The sequence below is a fragment of the Haemaphysalis longicornis genome, unplaced genomic scaffold (genome assembly GCF_048455015.1).
Source record: "Haemaphysalis longicornis isolate Haplotype H1 unplaced genomic scaffold, Haemaphysalis longicornis Haplotype H1 scaffold_2, whole genome shotgun sequence".
NCBI lineage: Eukaryota > Metazoa > Arthropoda > Arachnida > Ixodida > Ixodidae > Haemaphysalis > Haemaphysalis longicornis.
Window position 1 is genome coordinate 24297234 of NW_027526295.1, and position 17335 is coordinate 24314568.

Genomic DNA, 17335 nt, shown 5'->3' on the forward strand with positions numbered 1-17335 from the left:
GCTTATCTTCATCCCGACCTTCGGGCATTTGTCACAAACAGTCTGGCCTAGCCTACGCTTCGGTACGCTGAATTTAGTCATAATGCATGTATCTCATGCCAAAGACTCAGCCACAATTCATTTTTTGACTCGTTAGTTATTGGCTTGTTACGTATGCTGCTTATGCAAATGATAATTTAACGGCGCAGTTTATTATTTAGCATAAGGCAACTGTTCAGTTCTTATTCGAATTTATCTTTTACAGAAAAGCAAAACATGACCAACATTACTTTGATTGGCCACGACTGGGGCGGCATGATATCATTCGTGTTCGCCTCTCTGCACGAACACATGATCAGCAAAATGATAATAATCAATGGTATGCATCCATTGGCATTCGGCAAGCGCCTCTTCGAAAGTGTGAGGCAAATGATTATGTCTTGGTAAGCTTTAAGTTTGCCCGCTATTTGCTTCGCGAAGTACTTCGCGTTTGAAAAGGGCTTTAAATCAACCTGGCATGTGAAACACAAGTTAATATGACACAAAGGAGTGCTCACACAGTGCAACGATTATACCAATTTCACGCTGCAACTTTAAAGAGTTACATAAATTGTAATGAAAACACGATATCCAGTGACCTACAGATACATACATAGACTGGCGTATCCGAGGATGCTTTTAAAAGTGTGCAGACTGCATGGGTGCACCGCTACGGTGTCCTGCGGCTCATTATTATAGCGCTGCTTGTTTGATCCCAATAAGTTAAGCCTTTGATTACTCTTTTTGGTGCTCCAGAGAGAGAGAGAGAGAGAGAGAGAGAGAGAGAGAGAGAGAGAGAGAGAGAGAGAGAGAGAAACTTTTATTGGCACCACTGGCCTAAGGGGCCGCCATGGCTGCCCGAAGGGCCGCCACCACGGCTTGTGCTCGGGTGGCCAGTGGGCGCTGGGAATCTTCGTCCGAGCGGCCCAGGGCCTCCGTTCAGTGGTGAGGGGAAGTTATGGTGGGGTGGGGGTCATAGGGGCAGGCCCACATGTGGTGTTGCACTGTAGATATAGCGCCACACTGTGGGCAGAGCGGAGACGGGTAGGCGGATGGGTAAATGGGATGAAGGAGGGCTCGGTTGGGGAGCGATTCCGTTTGGAGGAGGCGCCACAGCCGTTCCCCCGAGAGGGTTAGGGATGGGTGAGCCGGGGGCAGCGCGTTGCGGGAGAGGCGGTAGTAATATGTAACCTCCCTGTAAGTTGTGAGGGATTCCCTGGCGGAGTAAACTCCTTGACAGGAAGTGGTCTCGTCAGGCGCACGGGTGACGAGTGCTCGTGCCGCCTTATGAGCCCACTCCGCGCCGTCTAGTCCCGTGTGTGCCGGTAACCAGAGGAGCTCCGTAGGATGCTGGGGGGCTGAATTTTGAAGCAGAAGTTTGCAGGCTAGCGTGGAGATACTGCCGCTAGCAAAATTTTTGATGGCGGTTTTTGAATCAGATAACATTCGATCAGGGGGAGGCCGGTGTGCGAGAGGCAGGGCTATGGCCGCCTCTTCCGCAACATGTGGGGGTGGGGTGGGAATAGTGAGAGACGTGAGAGGAGTAGTAGTCGGCGAGGAGACGACAGCCACAGTGAAGGCCGGCTTGTGCCTGTGTGCTGCAGCATCTACGTAGAAGGTGTTTGGCGAGGGGGGGAAAGTGGAAACGAGGGCACGCGCTCGAGCAGCTCGTCGGGCAGTGTGATGAGTAGGGTTCATATTACGGGGTAGTGGCCGGATTGTTATGTTATCTCTATAATCGGGTGGAACGCGAGATGTGGGGGTTGCTGTAAGAGGAGTATGTATTTGTGCCTCCTTAAAGGAGCCATGAAGAGAAAATACAACTTCGTTTAATTTGAAAGAACTAGGATTCAGTATCTCACTCAGCACCATTAGAGCCACAAAAGATGTTTTTTAACGAAAAAAAAGCAAGAAGTATTTAAAAACTTTCAAATTTTGCGCCACAGTTACGTGTTATGAGCAAGAATGACGTCATACGGGCCAACAATAAAACATAATTTTCAGTTCGTTAACTGCAGGTTAGCATTCAAGTGATGCGGTCAAATCGAACTAGAGGCCCCATTACAGACGTCCAGTCATGTGTCGTCGCGACAGGTCAGTTAGGCGGCCGCCAATCGCGCAAACAAGGTTCCGTGACGTCATAGAAAAGTTGCGGGAAATTGGCTAGGGGGTCGCGACAGCTTCACACGTTTTCTTCAATATCTCCGTTATTTGTTCGAAGATTTCGATGATGTTGGTATCATTGTTATCGGGACTAAGCAGTCTTTCTAATAAACCCAACTTGTATTTTGTCTTCATGGCTCCTTTAAGTAAGAGTTGGCCAGGTGTGTGTTTAGCCAGGCGGTATATCTGGCCCGTACGGTGCGCTTCAATTAATTCTTCCAGGGAATTGTAGGTGCCGGTGGCCCATAGTTTGGCAGTGGATGCGTGAGGAGGCAAGCCGAGAGCAGCCCTGTAGGCTTTACGGATGAGTCCATCTACTTTGGTGACTTCCGTGGTAGAAAGGGACAGATATGGGAGGGAGTAGGTAATGCGGCCCAGTAGAAATGCCTGGATAAATCGGAAGCAGTCCTTCTTCGGGCCGTGGCTCCTAGCAGTTACGCGCCTCAGGAGACCTATGATTTTGGTTACGTGTGAGGAAAGGGTGTGTAGGACCGATGTGTTTCGGCGATTGGATTGGATGACTAGGCCGAGTATTTTGATGCGATTCACAGTTGGTATAGGAGCATTATCCAGATATACATGCATGTTGGGTGCTGTTTTAGGGGTGGTGGCGTGTGGTGATAGCATGAGGAGTTCGGATTTTGATGGGGAGCACGTTAAACCTGCTTCCTGGGCTGCCTGTTGTACCGCTGAGACTCCTGCTTGAAGTGTTGCTTCTATGTCCGCGTCACTGCCCCCAGTTACCCAAAGGGTGATGTCATCAGAGTACATACTAAAGCATAACCGAGGGATATTGTCCAGGATAGGGGAAGATGGCAGACAGCGAGATTAAAGAGGAGGGGGGAGAGGACTGAACCTTGTGGAGTGCCGATGGACGGGAGTTGGTAGGTCACTGAATTTGTAGCGTGCCGTGCGATTTGAGAGGAATGCCTTTACATAATTATATGTACGATCACCGGGAGCTATGCTGGCGAGGCCTCGAAGTATGGGTTGATGAGTTACCTGACCAAATGCTTTTTGTAAGTCTAGGGCTAAGATGGCCGAATAGTCGTGTTTGGGCGGTTTCTGGAGGAGATCCGTGTACAGGCGCAGGTGTACGTCATTAGCCGCAAGGCCTGCACGGAATCCATACATGTGTGGGGAAAGTAACTGTTTGTCCTCAATGCAGTTATTGAGCCGGGCAAGTACTGTTCGCTCCATCAGTTTTCCTGAGCAGGAAGTTAGCGATATAGGCCGAAGGTGAATGTGGGAGAGGGGTTTCCCTGGTTTAGGGATCTGAGTTACCTCTGCGCGAGTAAACTCGGGGGGGGGGGGGGAGGGTGCCTGCTTCCCAGTAAGCGTTAAACAGATCGGTGAGATATTTTAGTGAAGGGTCATCTAAATTACGGAGCATTTTATTGGTAATGCGGTCACCACCGGGAGCTGACTGCAGTCGGAGGTCATGTAGGACTGCTCTCACTTCCGCTTCAAGGATTGGTAGATGAAGGGGTTCGTTAGGGGGGCCGGTGTATTGAGGCAGTGGCTCAGACGAGCCTGCTGGAACGTACTGCTGGGTTAGTGCATGGGGCCAGGTGTGATTGGAGTCGGTTAATTGGCGGGCTAGTTGCATTACACGCGTAGATTGGACAGTTAGAGAGGAAGTGGGATCCATCAGGTGTCTTATGAGGGCCCACGTGCACTTCATGCTGAGGCCGTTTCAAATGCTGTCGCATACAGTGTCCCAGGCTGCCTGGACTAGTGTTTGGGAGTGGGTTTCTATGGCCTTTACGAGGTGTGCAATGCGGGTTTTGAGTCGCCTATTATAACGCTGCTTACGCCAACAACGTTTAAGGCTGGCAAGAGCTTCCCACACGTGGTGTAGTCTGGCGTCTACATGGGGAGATGGTATGGCTGGGTCTAGGGTACGTTGGTGCGTGTGAACATCTTGAAAAAGTTGTTGTGTCCACTGTGCTAGGGGTGTAAGTGTTGTGTCACTGGAGTTCGAAGCACGAAATTCCCGGAGGACAGCCCAATCGGTAATATGAGTTTGGAGTTTTCGCGGGGGGTTAGGAGTTTGGTTAGAAGCTTGTGACTGTATAATGCGGTGATCGCTGCCCAGTGTATGATCTAGACGCTGCCAGGTGGTTGGCCCTGTCTGATAGGTGATCGTGAGGTCCGGTGTAGTGTCTCTTTGGACGCTATTTTCTTCTCGCGTTGGCTGATCAGGTGTCTCTAGAGTGAAATGCTGAGTTTGGAGGAGCTACCTGAGGTGCCTTCCTTTTTTTAGTATCGCGTGGATAGCCGCAGGCCGTGTGAGGAGCATTGAAGTCCCCAGTAATAATGAGGGGGTGCTGCGCAGCATGGTCTTTGGCGGCTACAAAGAGGGGTTTGAAGTTATGGTGATGTTCGGAGGGTTTACTGTAGATGTTGATTATTTAAATTGGTGGATGAGTGCTGTTGGCGAGGAAGATAGTTAAGAAGTCGTGAGGGATAGGGCTGTCAGCAATTCTGTCCCGTTGTGCTGAGATGTTGCGCTGTACGAGAATGGCTGTGTCGTTGGTATGTTGATAAGTGGTATACCCACGACACTTTACTGGAGCGGCGGGGTCTTGTATGGTGATGATGTGGGGTTGTTCGTTTTGGGACTCGAGGAGGCATTCAAGGGGGGCTCTCTTTCTGCCGAAACCACGACAGTTCCACTGCCACACCAAAATCCCTTTAAGGCGATCCATTATTAGCTATGTCGAAAGTAGGAGAAGTGGGAGGAGGAGGGGCATTCGTCTGTGCAGGTGTTGCACGGAAGTGCATGAACACCTATTTTTTTATGGATCCCATGTGAGACTGCATTGTAGCTTGGCTCTGCAAGAGCTTTTGGATAAGTTGAGCTTGCTTTATATGAAGCTGCTCGAGACGCGTGAGCCTCTCTTCCCAGGGGGTCGTATTTGCAGCGTGCTCAGGGGGGATTGGGCCTTTCGCCTTGGAGGGGGTTCTGCATTTGGCTGGAGAGTGCGAAGTTGAGCCAGCGAAGTTGAGCCAGGAAAAAAAAAACCCGGGCTCGAGCCCGAGCTCGCGGCGCGAGCGCGCACGGGTTTGTATACCCAGAGCGGGCTGACAGATCCGCAGCCTTTACGAATGATGCGAGCTAATCAACAGAGGGCAGTCCTGGTCTGGCAACCATGGTAGCCCCGCGAAAAATGGCGGGAAAATTTGCGGGTACGCCAGCCGAAATGCTACCGCGGGTGCTAATGGGATGGGGGTTGTTGAGTGACCACTGGATTGGATGCCCTTGGGCCGCTCACTGGTGAGAGGTGGGCTGGTTGGCGAGAGGGTCCTGGCTGATGCATCCTAGGTCCGTTTGAGGTAGAGGTGGAGCGTGGCTCTACGATGGGTGGTTCTGTCTGCTCCTGAGGGTTGGTTTGGGTGCGGTGTTGATTGGGTGTTCCCCGGGATACTGGAATGTTGAGGGTGACTCGAGGAGGGTTGTTCTTTCTGGTGTTGGTTCTTCGGGGTTTGTCGTTGCAACATCTGTGCATACGTTGGTTTGGGTCTTGGACGAAAACGCCGAGGACAGTCCGGAGAGCCCGTGACGTGTGCTCAATCGCAGACAATGCATTTGGGAGCACATGCGTATATCTCAGTGGCGTCAGGAGTACCGCACGTTGAGCACCGGTTGGGGGGGTTTCGTTGCGGGCAGACATCCTGTCTGTGTCCAGTGCTCCAGCACGGGGTTGCACAGTGCTCCTGACCCAGTACGGCACTCTGGGCCCATCGAACAAGATCTCAACAAGAGAGGTGGTTCCCATGCGGCGTGCATCTAGCACCTTGAGGTAGGGGTTGTAATGGATCAGTTGTGCGGTGATCTCGTCCGACGTCTCTTGGGTGTGGAGGGGAAAGACGATAACTGAAGATGTGTTTGATGGGGCCGGAATGTGTGTGGCCAAGGGGTAGGTGCAGTCAGCCAGCTGAAGACTTTGGAGGGCTGCGTATCGTGCTGCTCTCTCCTCAGACGGGGTGCTGACGACCATGAAGTTGGCCTTTTTGTGAAGTCGCAGCTGGTCCGTGTCATTCATGTCCAAGCCAGCTTGTCGTTGAATGGCGGTGGCGCTGATTAGGGCGGAGGTATCGGAGATATTAAGACCTCCACGTGGTCGGAGAACCACTTTAATATCCGCTGCCAGGAGTGGAGTTAGGGGCGGTAGTTTGCGGGCTTGTTTTGTTTTCCCACGGGTGTTGCTTTGATGTACCGGACTAGAAGAAGGCGAGGTGCCGGTCGCCGGTGTCGCTTGATGGGCTTGCTGTCGTCTGAGTATAAGGGTCCATTTGCTGGGGTTGTACGATTCCGTGGGTATTTCGGTGCCTTCAACTTCAACGGTCATCTCCGTGGATGCCATGGTCGGGAGGGCAATGCTGCTGTGAACGCGCGGCAACAGGCTTGTGAACGCAGCACCGGTCGCTGCGGCGGCGTCGGTGTGGGCAAGCTGGAGCGATGTAGCGAGCTTGCCGAGGAAGCCATCCCGTCACCACGGCTAACCCTACATTTAGGGCTAGCGTGGCGGTCGCCGCTTGGAATTTTCTCAGAGTCGTAGAATAAAACGTAGGGGTTTGCCTGGTGGAAATTTGGTGTCCCGGTAATCGCGTTGACGAGTTCTATCGGCTGGTGTGCGTTTTGTGGCTCTGGAGGCCGTTGGTGAGTCTTTCGAGCGGTGCTTAGAAGAGCCGATGCGAAGCACGCCCACATCGGTCGGCCACCTGGTGGCGGACTGGGTGCTCCAGAAATGACGTCACTGCTGACGCTGCAAAGCGCGAGTGTTGGAGTGGAGTTTTATTGAAGGAAAACTAATTACATTTAGTAAGAGTGTCGCTTAGAGAAATATCAAAAACATTTAAAAGAAGGATAGATCCAGCACCCCCTGCCTATTTACAAACACCAAACACATTGAGAAACTATCGTGAATATGGGGTTAGCGAAACTTATGGTGACATGAAGAATACATGTCCTTAGATTAAAATATAGAAATTGGGCATTTGTCGACTGGCGCCGCGTAAGCATGAAAATTTAATACCTGCATTGTTTCGGAACCACTTCCAATAATGCATATTTCGCTACGCATTTTTTACCAATTGGTAGCATAGCTATAGTGACAATCGAATTTGGCTAGCTTTATGTTGCGCACGTGCAGACGTCCTCGTGGAAGCGTCTCTTTTACTGTATTACCCATTTAAAGATGCACCTCACCACCTACTCAGTGCAAGGCTAGCAGTTAAAAGCTCTTAAAAAGTGTTTTGAAACTGCCAATTTTGATTTAGGATTTACCCGCAAATAGTCACTGTAGCAATATAACTTTTCCTTTCTAATGCAAAAATCGTTACTTTGGAGATCAAGTTCAGAAGCAGTACAACTGTTAGTACGCAGGCTTCATGAGGCCGTGCAGTGAAGACGTGCCTCACATCAGCTTGTGCTTCCGTTCGGTGTTACTACAGATCCCCGCCTCACCACAGCGTGGTTCCCGTGCCAGTAGACTCTTTAAAACCCCCCCTTTCGACTGACATTATGATCTTCGCGCAACGACTGTTTTCACCAGGGAAAATCCCGCAGCTTCCCCCTACACGTGAGGTGGCCACGCTGGGCCTAACATTACTACCTCGCCTGTCGCCACGCCGTACTCTCCTCCGCGTCTATGGTCGTCACCGCCAGAGTCAGCGCCGCAGACGGGGGGCAGCAGGTATCCCGTGCTGGTCATGCACTGGTACGAGAAGACCACTTTTCCCAACATGTTCATCCCGCCCACCCTCACAGCAATGGATACGGGCGCCCTATGCGAGCCGATGGGCGCCGTCGCTGGAATAGATACCGACCTTCCGGTACCTCACCCGGTGGCACAAGTACGACTGCGCCAACGAGCCTATCCAACTCCGACCACCGCCGACCATCAACGCTATCCATACATTTCACGCCATCTGGCATGGCCGCACTCTGCCTCTTCTCCCCTACGCAAATCTCCCCCAACTCTTGGCTGTCTGCTCTCGCGCGCTGAAAGCCCAGCCCCAGCACGTCCTGGTCGACAGTACTTAAGCCACCTTTCCGTGAATCAACCGCCGACACTGAGGCTTGCGAGGAAAGAAACATTTCTTACGCCCCCTCTTTCTCTAAGACTTTTAGTACCATTACAAGTACGCCTTAATGGTGCTGAAAGAGCGGCTTGTGTCTTTTGTGCGCATTCCGCGTATGCTCGGCGGGAATTCTTGGGTCTGCTCTGTACCCCCCCTCTTTTGCCTATATAAAGCCCCCTTTGTCTGCTCCTTGCGTTACAGCCTGCCGGCGCAACATCAGCTGTCGCCTACAAGCCTGAAGGTCATAGACTCAGCCCTGACAAGAAATATACGCACCTCCTAGGTCTACCCAATCGATGGTTGTTACTCTTACTCTATGCTAAGCTTGCTGCTTCTGCGCCGCAGGGCTCCAACGGCCGGAGGTGATCCGACCGTCTTTGCGCCACTTGCCTCGGTATCATACGCCTCCTTTGGCAGACATCTCCAAAAATCGTGTCCGACAAACATCGTGTCCGACAAGACCTCAAAAGTCAACATTAGCACCGTGGATACTGGCGCCGTAGAACATATGCACCAAACGTCCCGGATCAGCAAGAAGTCTGTCATGCCCTCGGCCGCGCTCAAGTCCTATACACTAGAGTATATCGCCAGCTGTTACAAAGGCTACGCACGTTTATGCGGATGTCTCGGTTCTCCCGCGCTCATCCGCATCGGCGTGTGGATCCCATCAGCCTGGTAAACTATCGAGAGAAAACTAAGCCACAAAACATCCTCGGCTCTGCCGAACTGGCAGCTGAAGGCTGCACTTCATTACATTAGCGCACATCATCCTCAGTAATGTCCTCTTGAAATGATGTCAGCGCCTTAGAAGCCCTCCGAAAGCTTCCCAACAACCGCAGCCAGCTTGTATGTGAAATTGCCGAAATTCACACAATGGCAGTGTGAAAACGTCATGACATGATTCGTGAGGGGATGCTTGGTGACTCCGGCATACAAGGCAACGATAGATACGACGCAGCCGCCAGCGCAGGCCAACTGCTGCGCAGCACGACCAAGCTTCCTTATACGTCACTGATAAACACGATAGGTTCACAGAAGTGTCCATTTGCAGATTGCGAATAGGCCACACTCAAGCCACACACGCATATCTTTCGAATGCCATACTCCCACCAGTTTGTGACAAGTGTGGGGATTGCTTTCCATGCTCCGTGTATTAATTTAGTGCACATCCTGCAATGCCGCGAGAAAACGACGCTTTCCTAAAATCTACACATACAACATTTCACTACACCCTTCACTTTCCCAAGGTGATGAACCAATGTTCATTTACAAGTGTGTTCTAACCAACCTTGCGGGTATCAAATTCTTGAAACTCATATCGTACGGTGCGTGACTTGAGACCCTCTCATCGTTGAGGGACGTCCTGATGATTTTTTTGTGCGCACAGGCAGCCCCGCTAGTGCATCGCCCTCTGAGGCTGCAGGCGATTTCCCGTCTCAATCACTATCCTCTTTTACCCATCATTATGAGCATCTTCATGTTTTAGTCTGCGGGCCCTCTACACTTATATATACATTTTTTAGGCAATACCATACTCATTTCATGCATATTTTATGCCCGAACCTGACATTGAAAGACCACCTCATAGAGTGTGGTGTCCTTGCGCCAATAAACAAACATACTTACTTACTCGTCTTGAGAAGATTGCAACGCCCTTATCCTCGCAAGTGGATGGAATGCACAAATGTTGGAATGGCAGGAACCTCCCCGCAGGTATTCACCCCTTCAGGCTATTGATCCGCAAGTACTGCTGAGGGCTCCTTCCTTGGCATTCAGAGACAGACATCTGAAATTTAATTTACATATTGCATACTTAGTTAAAAATACAGCCTTTGGAATTCGTGTACTGTTAAAAGCTCGGCGTTATTTCAGCTTGTCAACGTTAATTACTCTTTATAATGCGTTCATTCATAGTCACATAAATTACTACATCACATCTTGGGGGGGACACTTACCCGTCTCACCCTGCGCAACTGAAGCATATTCAAAACCAAGCAGCACGAATAATCACCTTTAGCCTGAGACAAACCCATGTAACCGCTCCTTTGCGATCTCTCAACCTTCTCCCTATAAGTGAGCTCGTTTTGTACAACTTAGGAATTTCCACACATAACTTGCTCAGCCCCTCTCGCCTTCTTTATGTAATAGGGCGAACCGATCTTACCAACAACAACAACACGCGATTTTCAATGCGAAATAATTTCTTTCTTCCTCGGTCCGTACTAACTACGGAAAACAGTCGGTTTAATTCAATATGATAAATTTGTGGGACAACCTGCTCCTCCCCTTGAAGAGCCGAAAGCCACTATCATCTTTTGAAAGATCACGTAAACGTTTCTTCTTGAACAGTCCTCCATTCACTCTCACACAGTAATACAAGGAAAACGTATAAAAATCCGGGAAGCCATACTACAGTTGACCGCCGTCGCTTTGTGCGTTGAGATTTTTTTTCTTGATCCATCCCAGTTGCACGTTGCTTGATTGATCCACGTTATGCGTTTATTGTGTAATATAAATTTAAAATAATTCTGCTTTCATGTATATTCTGTTTGCTTTATGAAGGCGTTACATATCCGCCTAGGCGGTTTTGGCGCAATTAATTATAAGCTATTTATGTTGTGTATTGTTGATGCCCAGTGACGTAACTTGTTCTTTTTTTCAACGTTTATTGAAATGTAGAAAACACACCCGGGGGTCTCTTGCTAGTGCATCAGACCCCCTTATGGGTAGCGATAAGTTAAGGTTCACAATGAGTATGGGTGGGAAATAGCAAGGGAAACATAGTGGGTCGGGATATGAAATGCAGGAGTGTGTCCCACACTGCCTTCGCTAAATTAGGAGGTTAGGACGGACGCAGGAGATCATTTAAGGAATTTGGTCGTGAGTTAGCGGGAAGGGTGTCTAGGAGAACCTGTCTTTCAGTTTGAAATTGAGGGCATGTCCAAATAATGTGTTCAGTGGTGTCCGGACTTTCACAGGGGATACACATGCCTTGATTAGGTGACGAATGAAAAAAACTGTTGTCGTTTTGCAGGGGAAAGGTTGTAAGTGTCATTAGCTGCGTGAGGCGGACTTGTTGAGAGCGAGAATAGGACTTGGAAGTGGGAGTGTGGTTGACCAGGGAGGCGAGAAAGTCTTTCCGTTGTTGTTTGATGGCGGTCCGGTGCTCGTCAGGGTCATAATCGCAGTGTAAATCCCTTGTGTGTCTACCCTCCATTCGCTGCTGCAGAAAAACTGCAGCGAGCTTCCCGTCTAGTGTAAGTCATGGAGGCAGGCTCCAAACTCGTCATTTTCTTGGTACCCGGGTCAATAGGGCGGGTAGTAAATCGGGAACATCGTGATAGTACATCGGGAACAAAGGTTCTGCTACAGTTCATACGAGATTCTGAGCTGGACAAATCTCTTTAGATCATAGACAGTGCAAGTTTCTCATGATATGTTCTCTTTTGCGCTGTGGTGTGTATTTATTGCGTTTTATTGGGTTGGTGTAGTTCCTGTTTTATTGGACCGCCTACGTTTTATTTTGACTCACAGTTTGCAACAACGACTACCTGTCTAAGTTTTTGAATGCCTGGACTCTGCTAGCAACATTCCTTGTTTCTCGTTTTTAACGTTTCTCGTTTTAACGTTTTCTCCCCGCTGTACCCCTAATGCTAAACATTCACCACTCATCATTTTAGTCATACCTCATCTGGCGTAGCAAGCCTTGGCACTAGCAGAGGTGATCTCACCAGTTCCTATTAAAGAGCTTTCTCTCTATCGCTCTCTCTTTCCATGAGCCATGTGACAAATCCCAAATAACAGAAACGTTAGTACTCCAATGGTAAATTTGACAGAGGGCGGTACGCCTATTCTACCAGTTTCTTGACAACAGCCCTCATTGTTGATATCGATTTCTTTAGGCTTGCGTAAGGTAACTTCTTGCCTCAATTCATTATTAAAACTGCAAGAGTGGATTCATGTTTTTGTCTCTTCCCATAGAGCCACTACTCACCTTACGTGATGTCACACTTCATCAGAGGCTTTCAAGCACCACACTTCCTGCCCCCTCCTCCTTCGTTATCCCCCTAAAATCAGCCCTCTGGAGACAAATGCTAATCCTCAGCCATCCTCACTCGAGCCATCCTCACCCACATATCACCATCGCTCTTTCCTACCCCCGCGTGCCCACAGTGCGGGAACTACAGAGACACCCACGACGCCATCTGGCACTGCAACGCCCTGCTTCTTGTTACCCTACCCAACGCCCCGACTCCTGGCTGCCTGCCCTCGCGCGCTGGGACGCCAAGTTTCAGTTCGCCCTGGTCGACAAGGCTCGAGCCCACGCAGCTGCCTTTCCGCGGCTCGACGACGCCTAGTCTTAGTCAGGAATAAAACGTTTCTCTCTCTTCATCTGTCATAAAGATTTTGTGTTCAGCGCAAATGAAAGCTAGCATGTCCCCCGTATTTTGTTTTTACAAATTAACGCTCTCCAAAACGGCGGGAACTATTCTCTGAGAAAAGTTGCTTTATTAGACGTATAGGCAGCTCTAAAATATACTTGAACAAGTAAACCGCTTGAGGCATTGGGTGTACATGTCAACAAAAATAAATTGGTCAAGCATCTTGTTCCGCTGCAAACACTGTGGTGTGTAAACTGCCAGAGCTAACTAGCAGGCATTCTGACAGCGGTTGGTCCACGCAGCGCTAGGGAGCATGAATACTCACGAATAAGGCAGGAATTGCAGTTTACTTCCCTTCAGCGCGCAGATTCGTCGTCTGTGGCGCGAAACTAGGCGGTACAACGGGGAGGTTGTGACTGCCCAACTTCAGCGCTTACGTTATGCTTCTTAACAGGAAGAAAACACAGCTTTATTAAGATAACTGTTATTATATTCCACTCTTCCCAGTCAACGCCTTTTTATTTACGCTGTGGAAAAATACAAAATTCTGCGAAGGCGTAAGATTGTTTTACACGTCATTGCTGCATGCGCGATTTCTTTGCAATTTACAGCACTCGTCAGTAGGACGTGACGACATTACGCTCAGTCGCTGCTCTAACTTTTCCGTTGGTGTGCAAATATAGTGGTGAAGAGTCTTTCCAGCTGCACGCGCGTAGCTCGGTAGAATCACGCCCTTCACTGTTACTTCATTTACGTATGCATGCTTAAAAACTAGATACCGGCGCTCTTCATGTCAGGCTACCAGAAAACCTGCCTTTTTACAGAATAGCAAGAAAACAAACAAAAAAGTTGTGAATGCCGCCGAAGGATGGGCTTTGCTTTGTATATAAAGTCGCATCTTAAAAATATAAAGTCGCATCTTAAAAATACTCTTTTGTAGAGTTTTAAGTGCAATGCACTTCTTAAGCGACCCTGAACCTGCGTCCACCGGCGATGTCCGCGCACGTGGAGATGGGCGCGCGCAGCCTGGCCGCTGACATGGCACATACCCACGTGGGGGATTGGTCAGGAATCTCCTCGTCTTCCTTGGCAACGGGGGGAGATGGGCGCGCACTGCCTGGCCGCTGACATGGTACATACCCACGTGGGGGATTGGCCAGGAATCGGGCGTGAGAAGGGCTAATGCACCCGCTTAAAGGAGTACTGACACGAAATTTCAAAGCTGAGATCCGCTCTAGCAATCAAGTACAACGACAACACAAATAGGTGTCTGTGAATAAATGCATCTTTCTTTCTTTGTAGTTGTGTGTGTGTGTGTGATCTCTCTTTCGCGAACATTACCGAACCGCGCAAATTCACCTCGTGCATTCGCACTTTCACATTCTTCCCCACGGGGAAATGCGGGGAATTTTTTACTTGCGGCGAAACTAGCAAGTAGCTTACCCTCTTGTTCCACGTCAAGTTGGCGAAAACATGCTCACGAACCAACAAGACTGGGCCAGATATAACTTGATCACAGCTTATGAGGGCAACGCTTACTCTATGATCTCTAGCTGGATGACTTAGAAGGCAGTAGGAACTCGCCGCTCTAGCATTCGCAGCGAATGCCACAAAACAGTTTAAACGTCGCTCTAGGATCCGCGGAAACTGCCCCGGCTGCAGCGAAACATGGTCCCACTCTCGTTATATTATTTTTGCAACATATGCCACGTCATCTGCTGAAGGTTCCGTTTAAACAAAATCTAGCGTACTGTGTGCTTAATTACCCCTGCGCTACCGCTTTATCGTGACTGCGTAACTGTATACAAGTTAATTCTGCGCATTTCCACTCACTCACATGTGTATTACACAGCTTTCTTCGTCTTTTTAATCCTCCTCATTGCACTTGAAGAGAATCCAAGCCGCGTGTCATGATCACTAATACTTGGCGCCTCATCAAGTGAGGCGCCAGAACCTTTTGTATTCCTAGAAGTCTACAAAGCCCATTCACTTTTGTCGGCCACCGAGCGGGAGGTCCCTCATTCCACACGAAACCCAGCCGCAACACACACACAATCGCCTCCCCTAAGCTTTTTAGTGCCTGTGTTTTCTTAGTGGGAAGACAGATAGCACAGTACCCGGAAAGGTATACAAGCAGAATAAAAACTTGCAATGCCTTCTTATACTCGGTTACAACTCAAGAACGGCACCACCTCATGTAGTGTGTCACTCCGCCAAAGCGCCGGACCCGTGACGTCAGTGCGCGCGCGCGTTTTGAAAGGGGTTTGCTATGAATGCGTGATATCGTCTGCCTTGTCTCACGCAGTTTGTTTGTCGTCACTAGAGTCGTTTATAAGCATATTAAGTCCAAAAAATCACGGCAACGGCTCACGCCATTTTCAAAATATTCCCAGTAACGCCCTACTTTCGCCGCGCGGAGAAACATCCGGCTACGGTGATAAGGCACAGCGGCAACTTCCGGTGCTGTTCTTAAGTTGTTACCGAGTATAGTACGTTTAAGTCTTTAGATGTACGACGCGGTAGCGTTACTTCGATGCCAGTGGAGCGTTTTAGAACTGGGCTGCTACGTTTACGATTTCTGCTTTGCAAGCACTGAAGGTGGGGCAAGAGAGCAAGACCAAAGGTTGCGGCTGCTTGGCGTTGGTCCGTTCCAGAGAGAACGCGACAGTTTCAGTGGTTGAAAGTGTTTATTTCTTCATGTCTTGGCCGGTATCAAAGTTTTGGCTTTTTCTTAGAGATAAAAAGCGAATACCTTTGCTCAGTAAGCAATAGTGGGAGTTCGGGCATACTGGGCCTCGATTCCGGACTCCCGGGACCATCTCGCACCCTGCCCTCTTAATCACCTCATGCTGCTCCTATTTCCCCACGAAAGCGGAATATGTAATATTGGAGTTGTTTTCCACCGAGAATACTCTTGGACATGGCTACGTTGCGTGGAAGAGGGCATGTATTCCGCATTTAGCGCAGTTCTCGGTTGACGTCGGACGTTTCCTACAGAAAATTTGCCCATTCGAATACAATCGCACGATTCGCTGGTGAAATTAAATATTCTCATGTATCTGTATATAAAAGCACTTTGCAAATCAGCCAGAAGCATGACGTAATGCAACTTCGTTTCTTACAGGTATATGCTTCCATTTCGCCGGAGCACCATACCGGAGCAGTATATAGAAATACACGACTTTAAGTTTTTCGAGAAGATCCACAAACAGGCATTCACCAAAAAAGAGGAGGATGCTGCTAAGTACGTGTTCTCGCAGAATTGTAAGTATTTAGATTGTTTGATATTTATTTCCTGATACAACGACAGTGTGACACAGATTAAAAAACTTTAATCTGCTTTCTTGCCATCTTTTTGACATGTAAAATGAGTAACATTTCTTTTTATCATTCCTGAATAGTTTGTCAATAATATCCGTACGAACCTTTCATAATTCCCCTTTGATTGGTCTTTAGTGAAGATTTCCGTATTTCAGTTCAATAGTTTAAAATTCATTTATATTTTCTGTTTCAGATTCACTTACGGCTTCCATCAATTACTACCGAGCCTTTAATACAGACGCCGACCAGCTGAAGAAGTTCGACTACAAGACCATCAATGTCTCTACGCTTATACTGTGGGGTGAAAAGGACGAATTTATCACAACACCCGTTGCAGAATACAATCGACAATATCTTAGGAATTCGTCAGTTCTGTACTACCCAAACGCAGGTCACTGGGTATTACGGGAATGTCCTTATGAAATAACAAGCCGCATTGAAGAATTCGTCCAAACAGGCATGCTGATGACAACTGTCGAAAAGGCCGCTTTAAGGACGGATTCGATCGGTTGCTCCGAGGCTCTTACGCCTTCACATAAGAAATCAGAATCTGCTGGAGTTCCTGGAACCCTTGAAAGAGTCACTGTTCCTCCAGGAGTACAAAAGTATATGGCTTGAAACTCCATTTTTGTTTCAGCCAATTCACGGCACATACGTGTTACTCTATCATGTAAAAAGAGAAATGTACTGTATAACTGAGTTAAATAAATCTTTTTTTTGAAAGTGGCTGAGTGCTCATGAGGCTAAAAGCAATAAATATTTCATTTCGATTCTAGGTAAAAGTGCCAAAATTTATTTCACTAATATTAAGGAGCAAATTTATTCTCACGGACGGGCGGCCGCTTTTCTGATGGAGGCGAAAAGCAAAAACACCCGTGTCGAGATTTCGGCGCACGTTAAAGATCCCCAGGTGGTCACAATTATTCCGGAGCCCTCCACTCATCGCCTGCGAAGCGTAGGCTCGTTAAACTCTGCAATCAATCAATCCATTATTCTTACGGACGAGTGGAGGGAAAACAGCGTTTAATTCGGGACATAAAACGGTTAATGAAAGTCGTAGTAGCGAAGGAGCATAGGTTTGCGGGACCCGTTTTTTGGTTTTACATATTGTCGCACACAAGCAGTTTGCTTTTACTCCCCTTAACAAAATTTGGTAGCCCAATATTTCCAATGTGTGTTGCAGCTTTTAACATACAATTTTTGGCTTTTTCTCTGGGAAACTTTGTAATAATTCCAGCAATGTCTCATTAGCGAGTAAGCCCAGCACTAAGCAATCTGAACACACGGCCGACACTCTCTACTCTACTAACAATATGTCTGCTGGCAATTTAAAATTTAAAATGTTTGAAGCATTTATACAA

General features: G+C 48.5%; 1 protein-coding gene across 1 annotated transcript in view; it reads left to right on the forward strand.

Moving 5' to 3' along the window:
* LOC144168801 (epoxide hydrolase 2-like) overlaps nucleotides 1–16700 on the forward strand; it is a 79319-nt gene extending 62619 nt beyond the window's left edge. Inside the window, exons 5-7 of the mRNA XM_077697765.1 lie at nucleotides 245–422; nucleotides 15778–15917; nucleotides 16168–16700. Coding sequence (XP_077553891.1) covers nucleotides 245–422; nucleotides 15778–15917; nucleotides 16168–16592 — 743 coding nt within the window. The 3' untranslated portion in view covers nucleotides 16593–16700. The remainder of the gene's footprint in view (nucleotides 1–244; nucleotides 423–15777; nucleotides 15918–16167) is intronic.
* The last annotated feature ends 635 nt before the right edge of the window (nucleotides 16701–17335 follow it).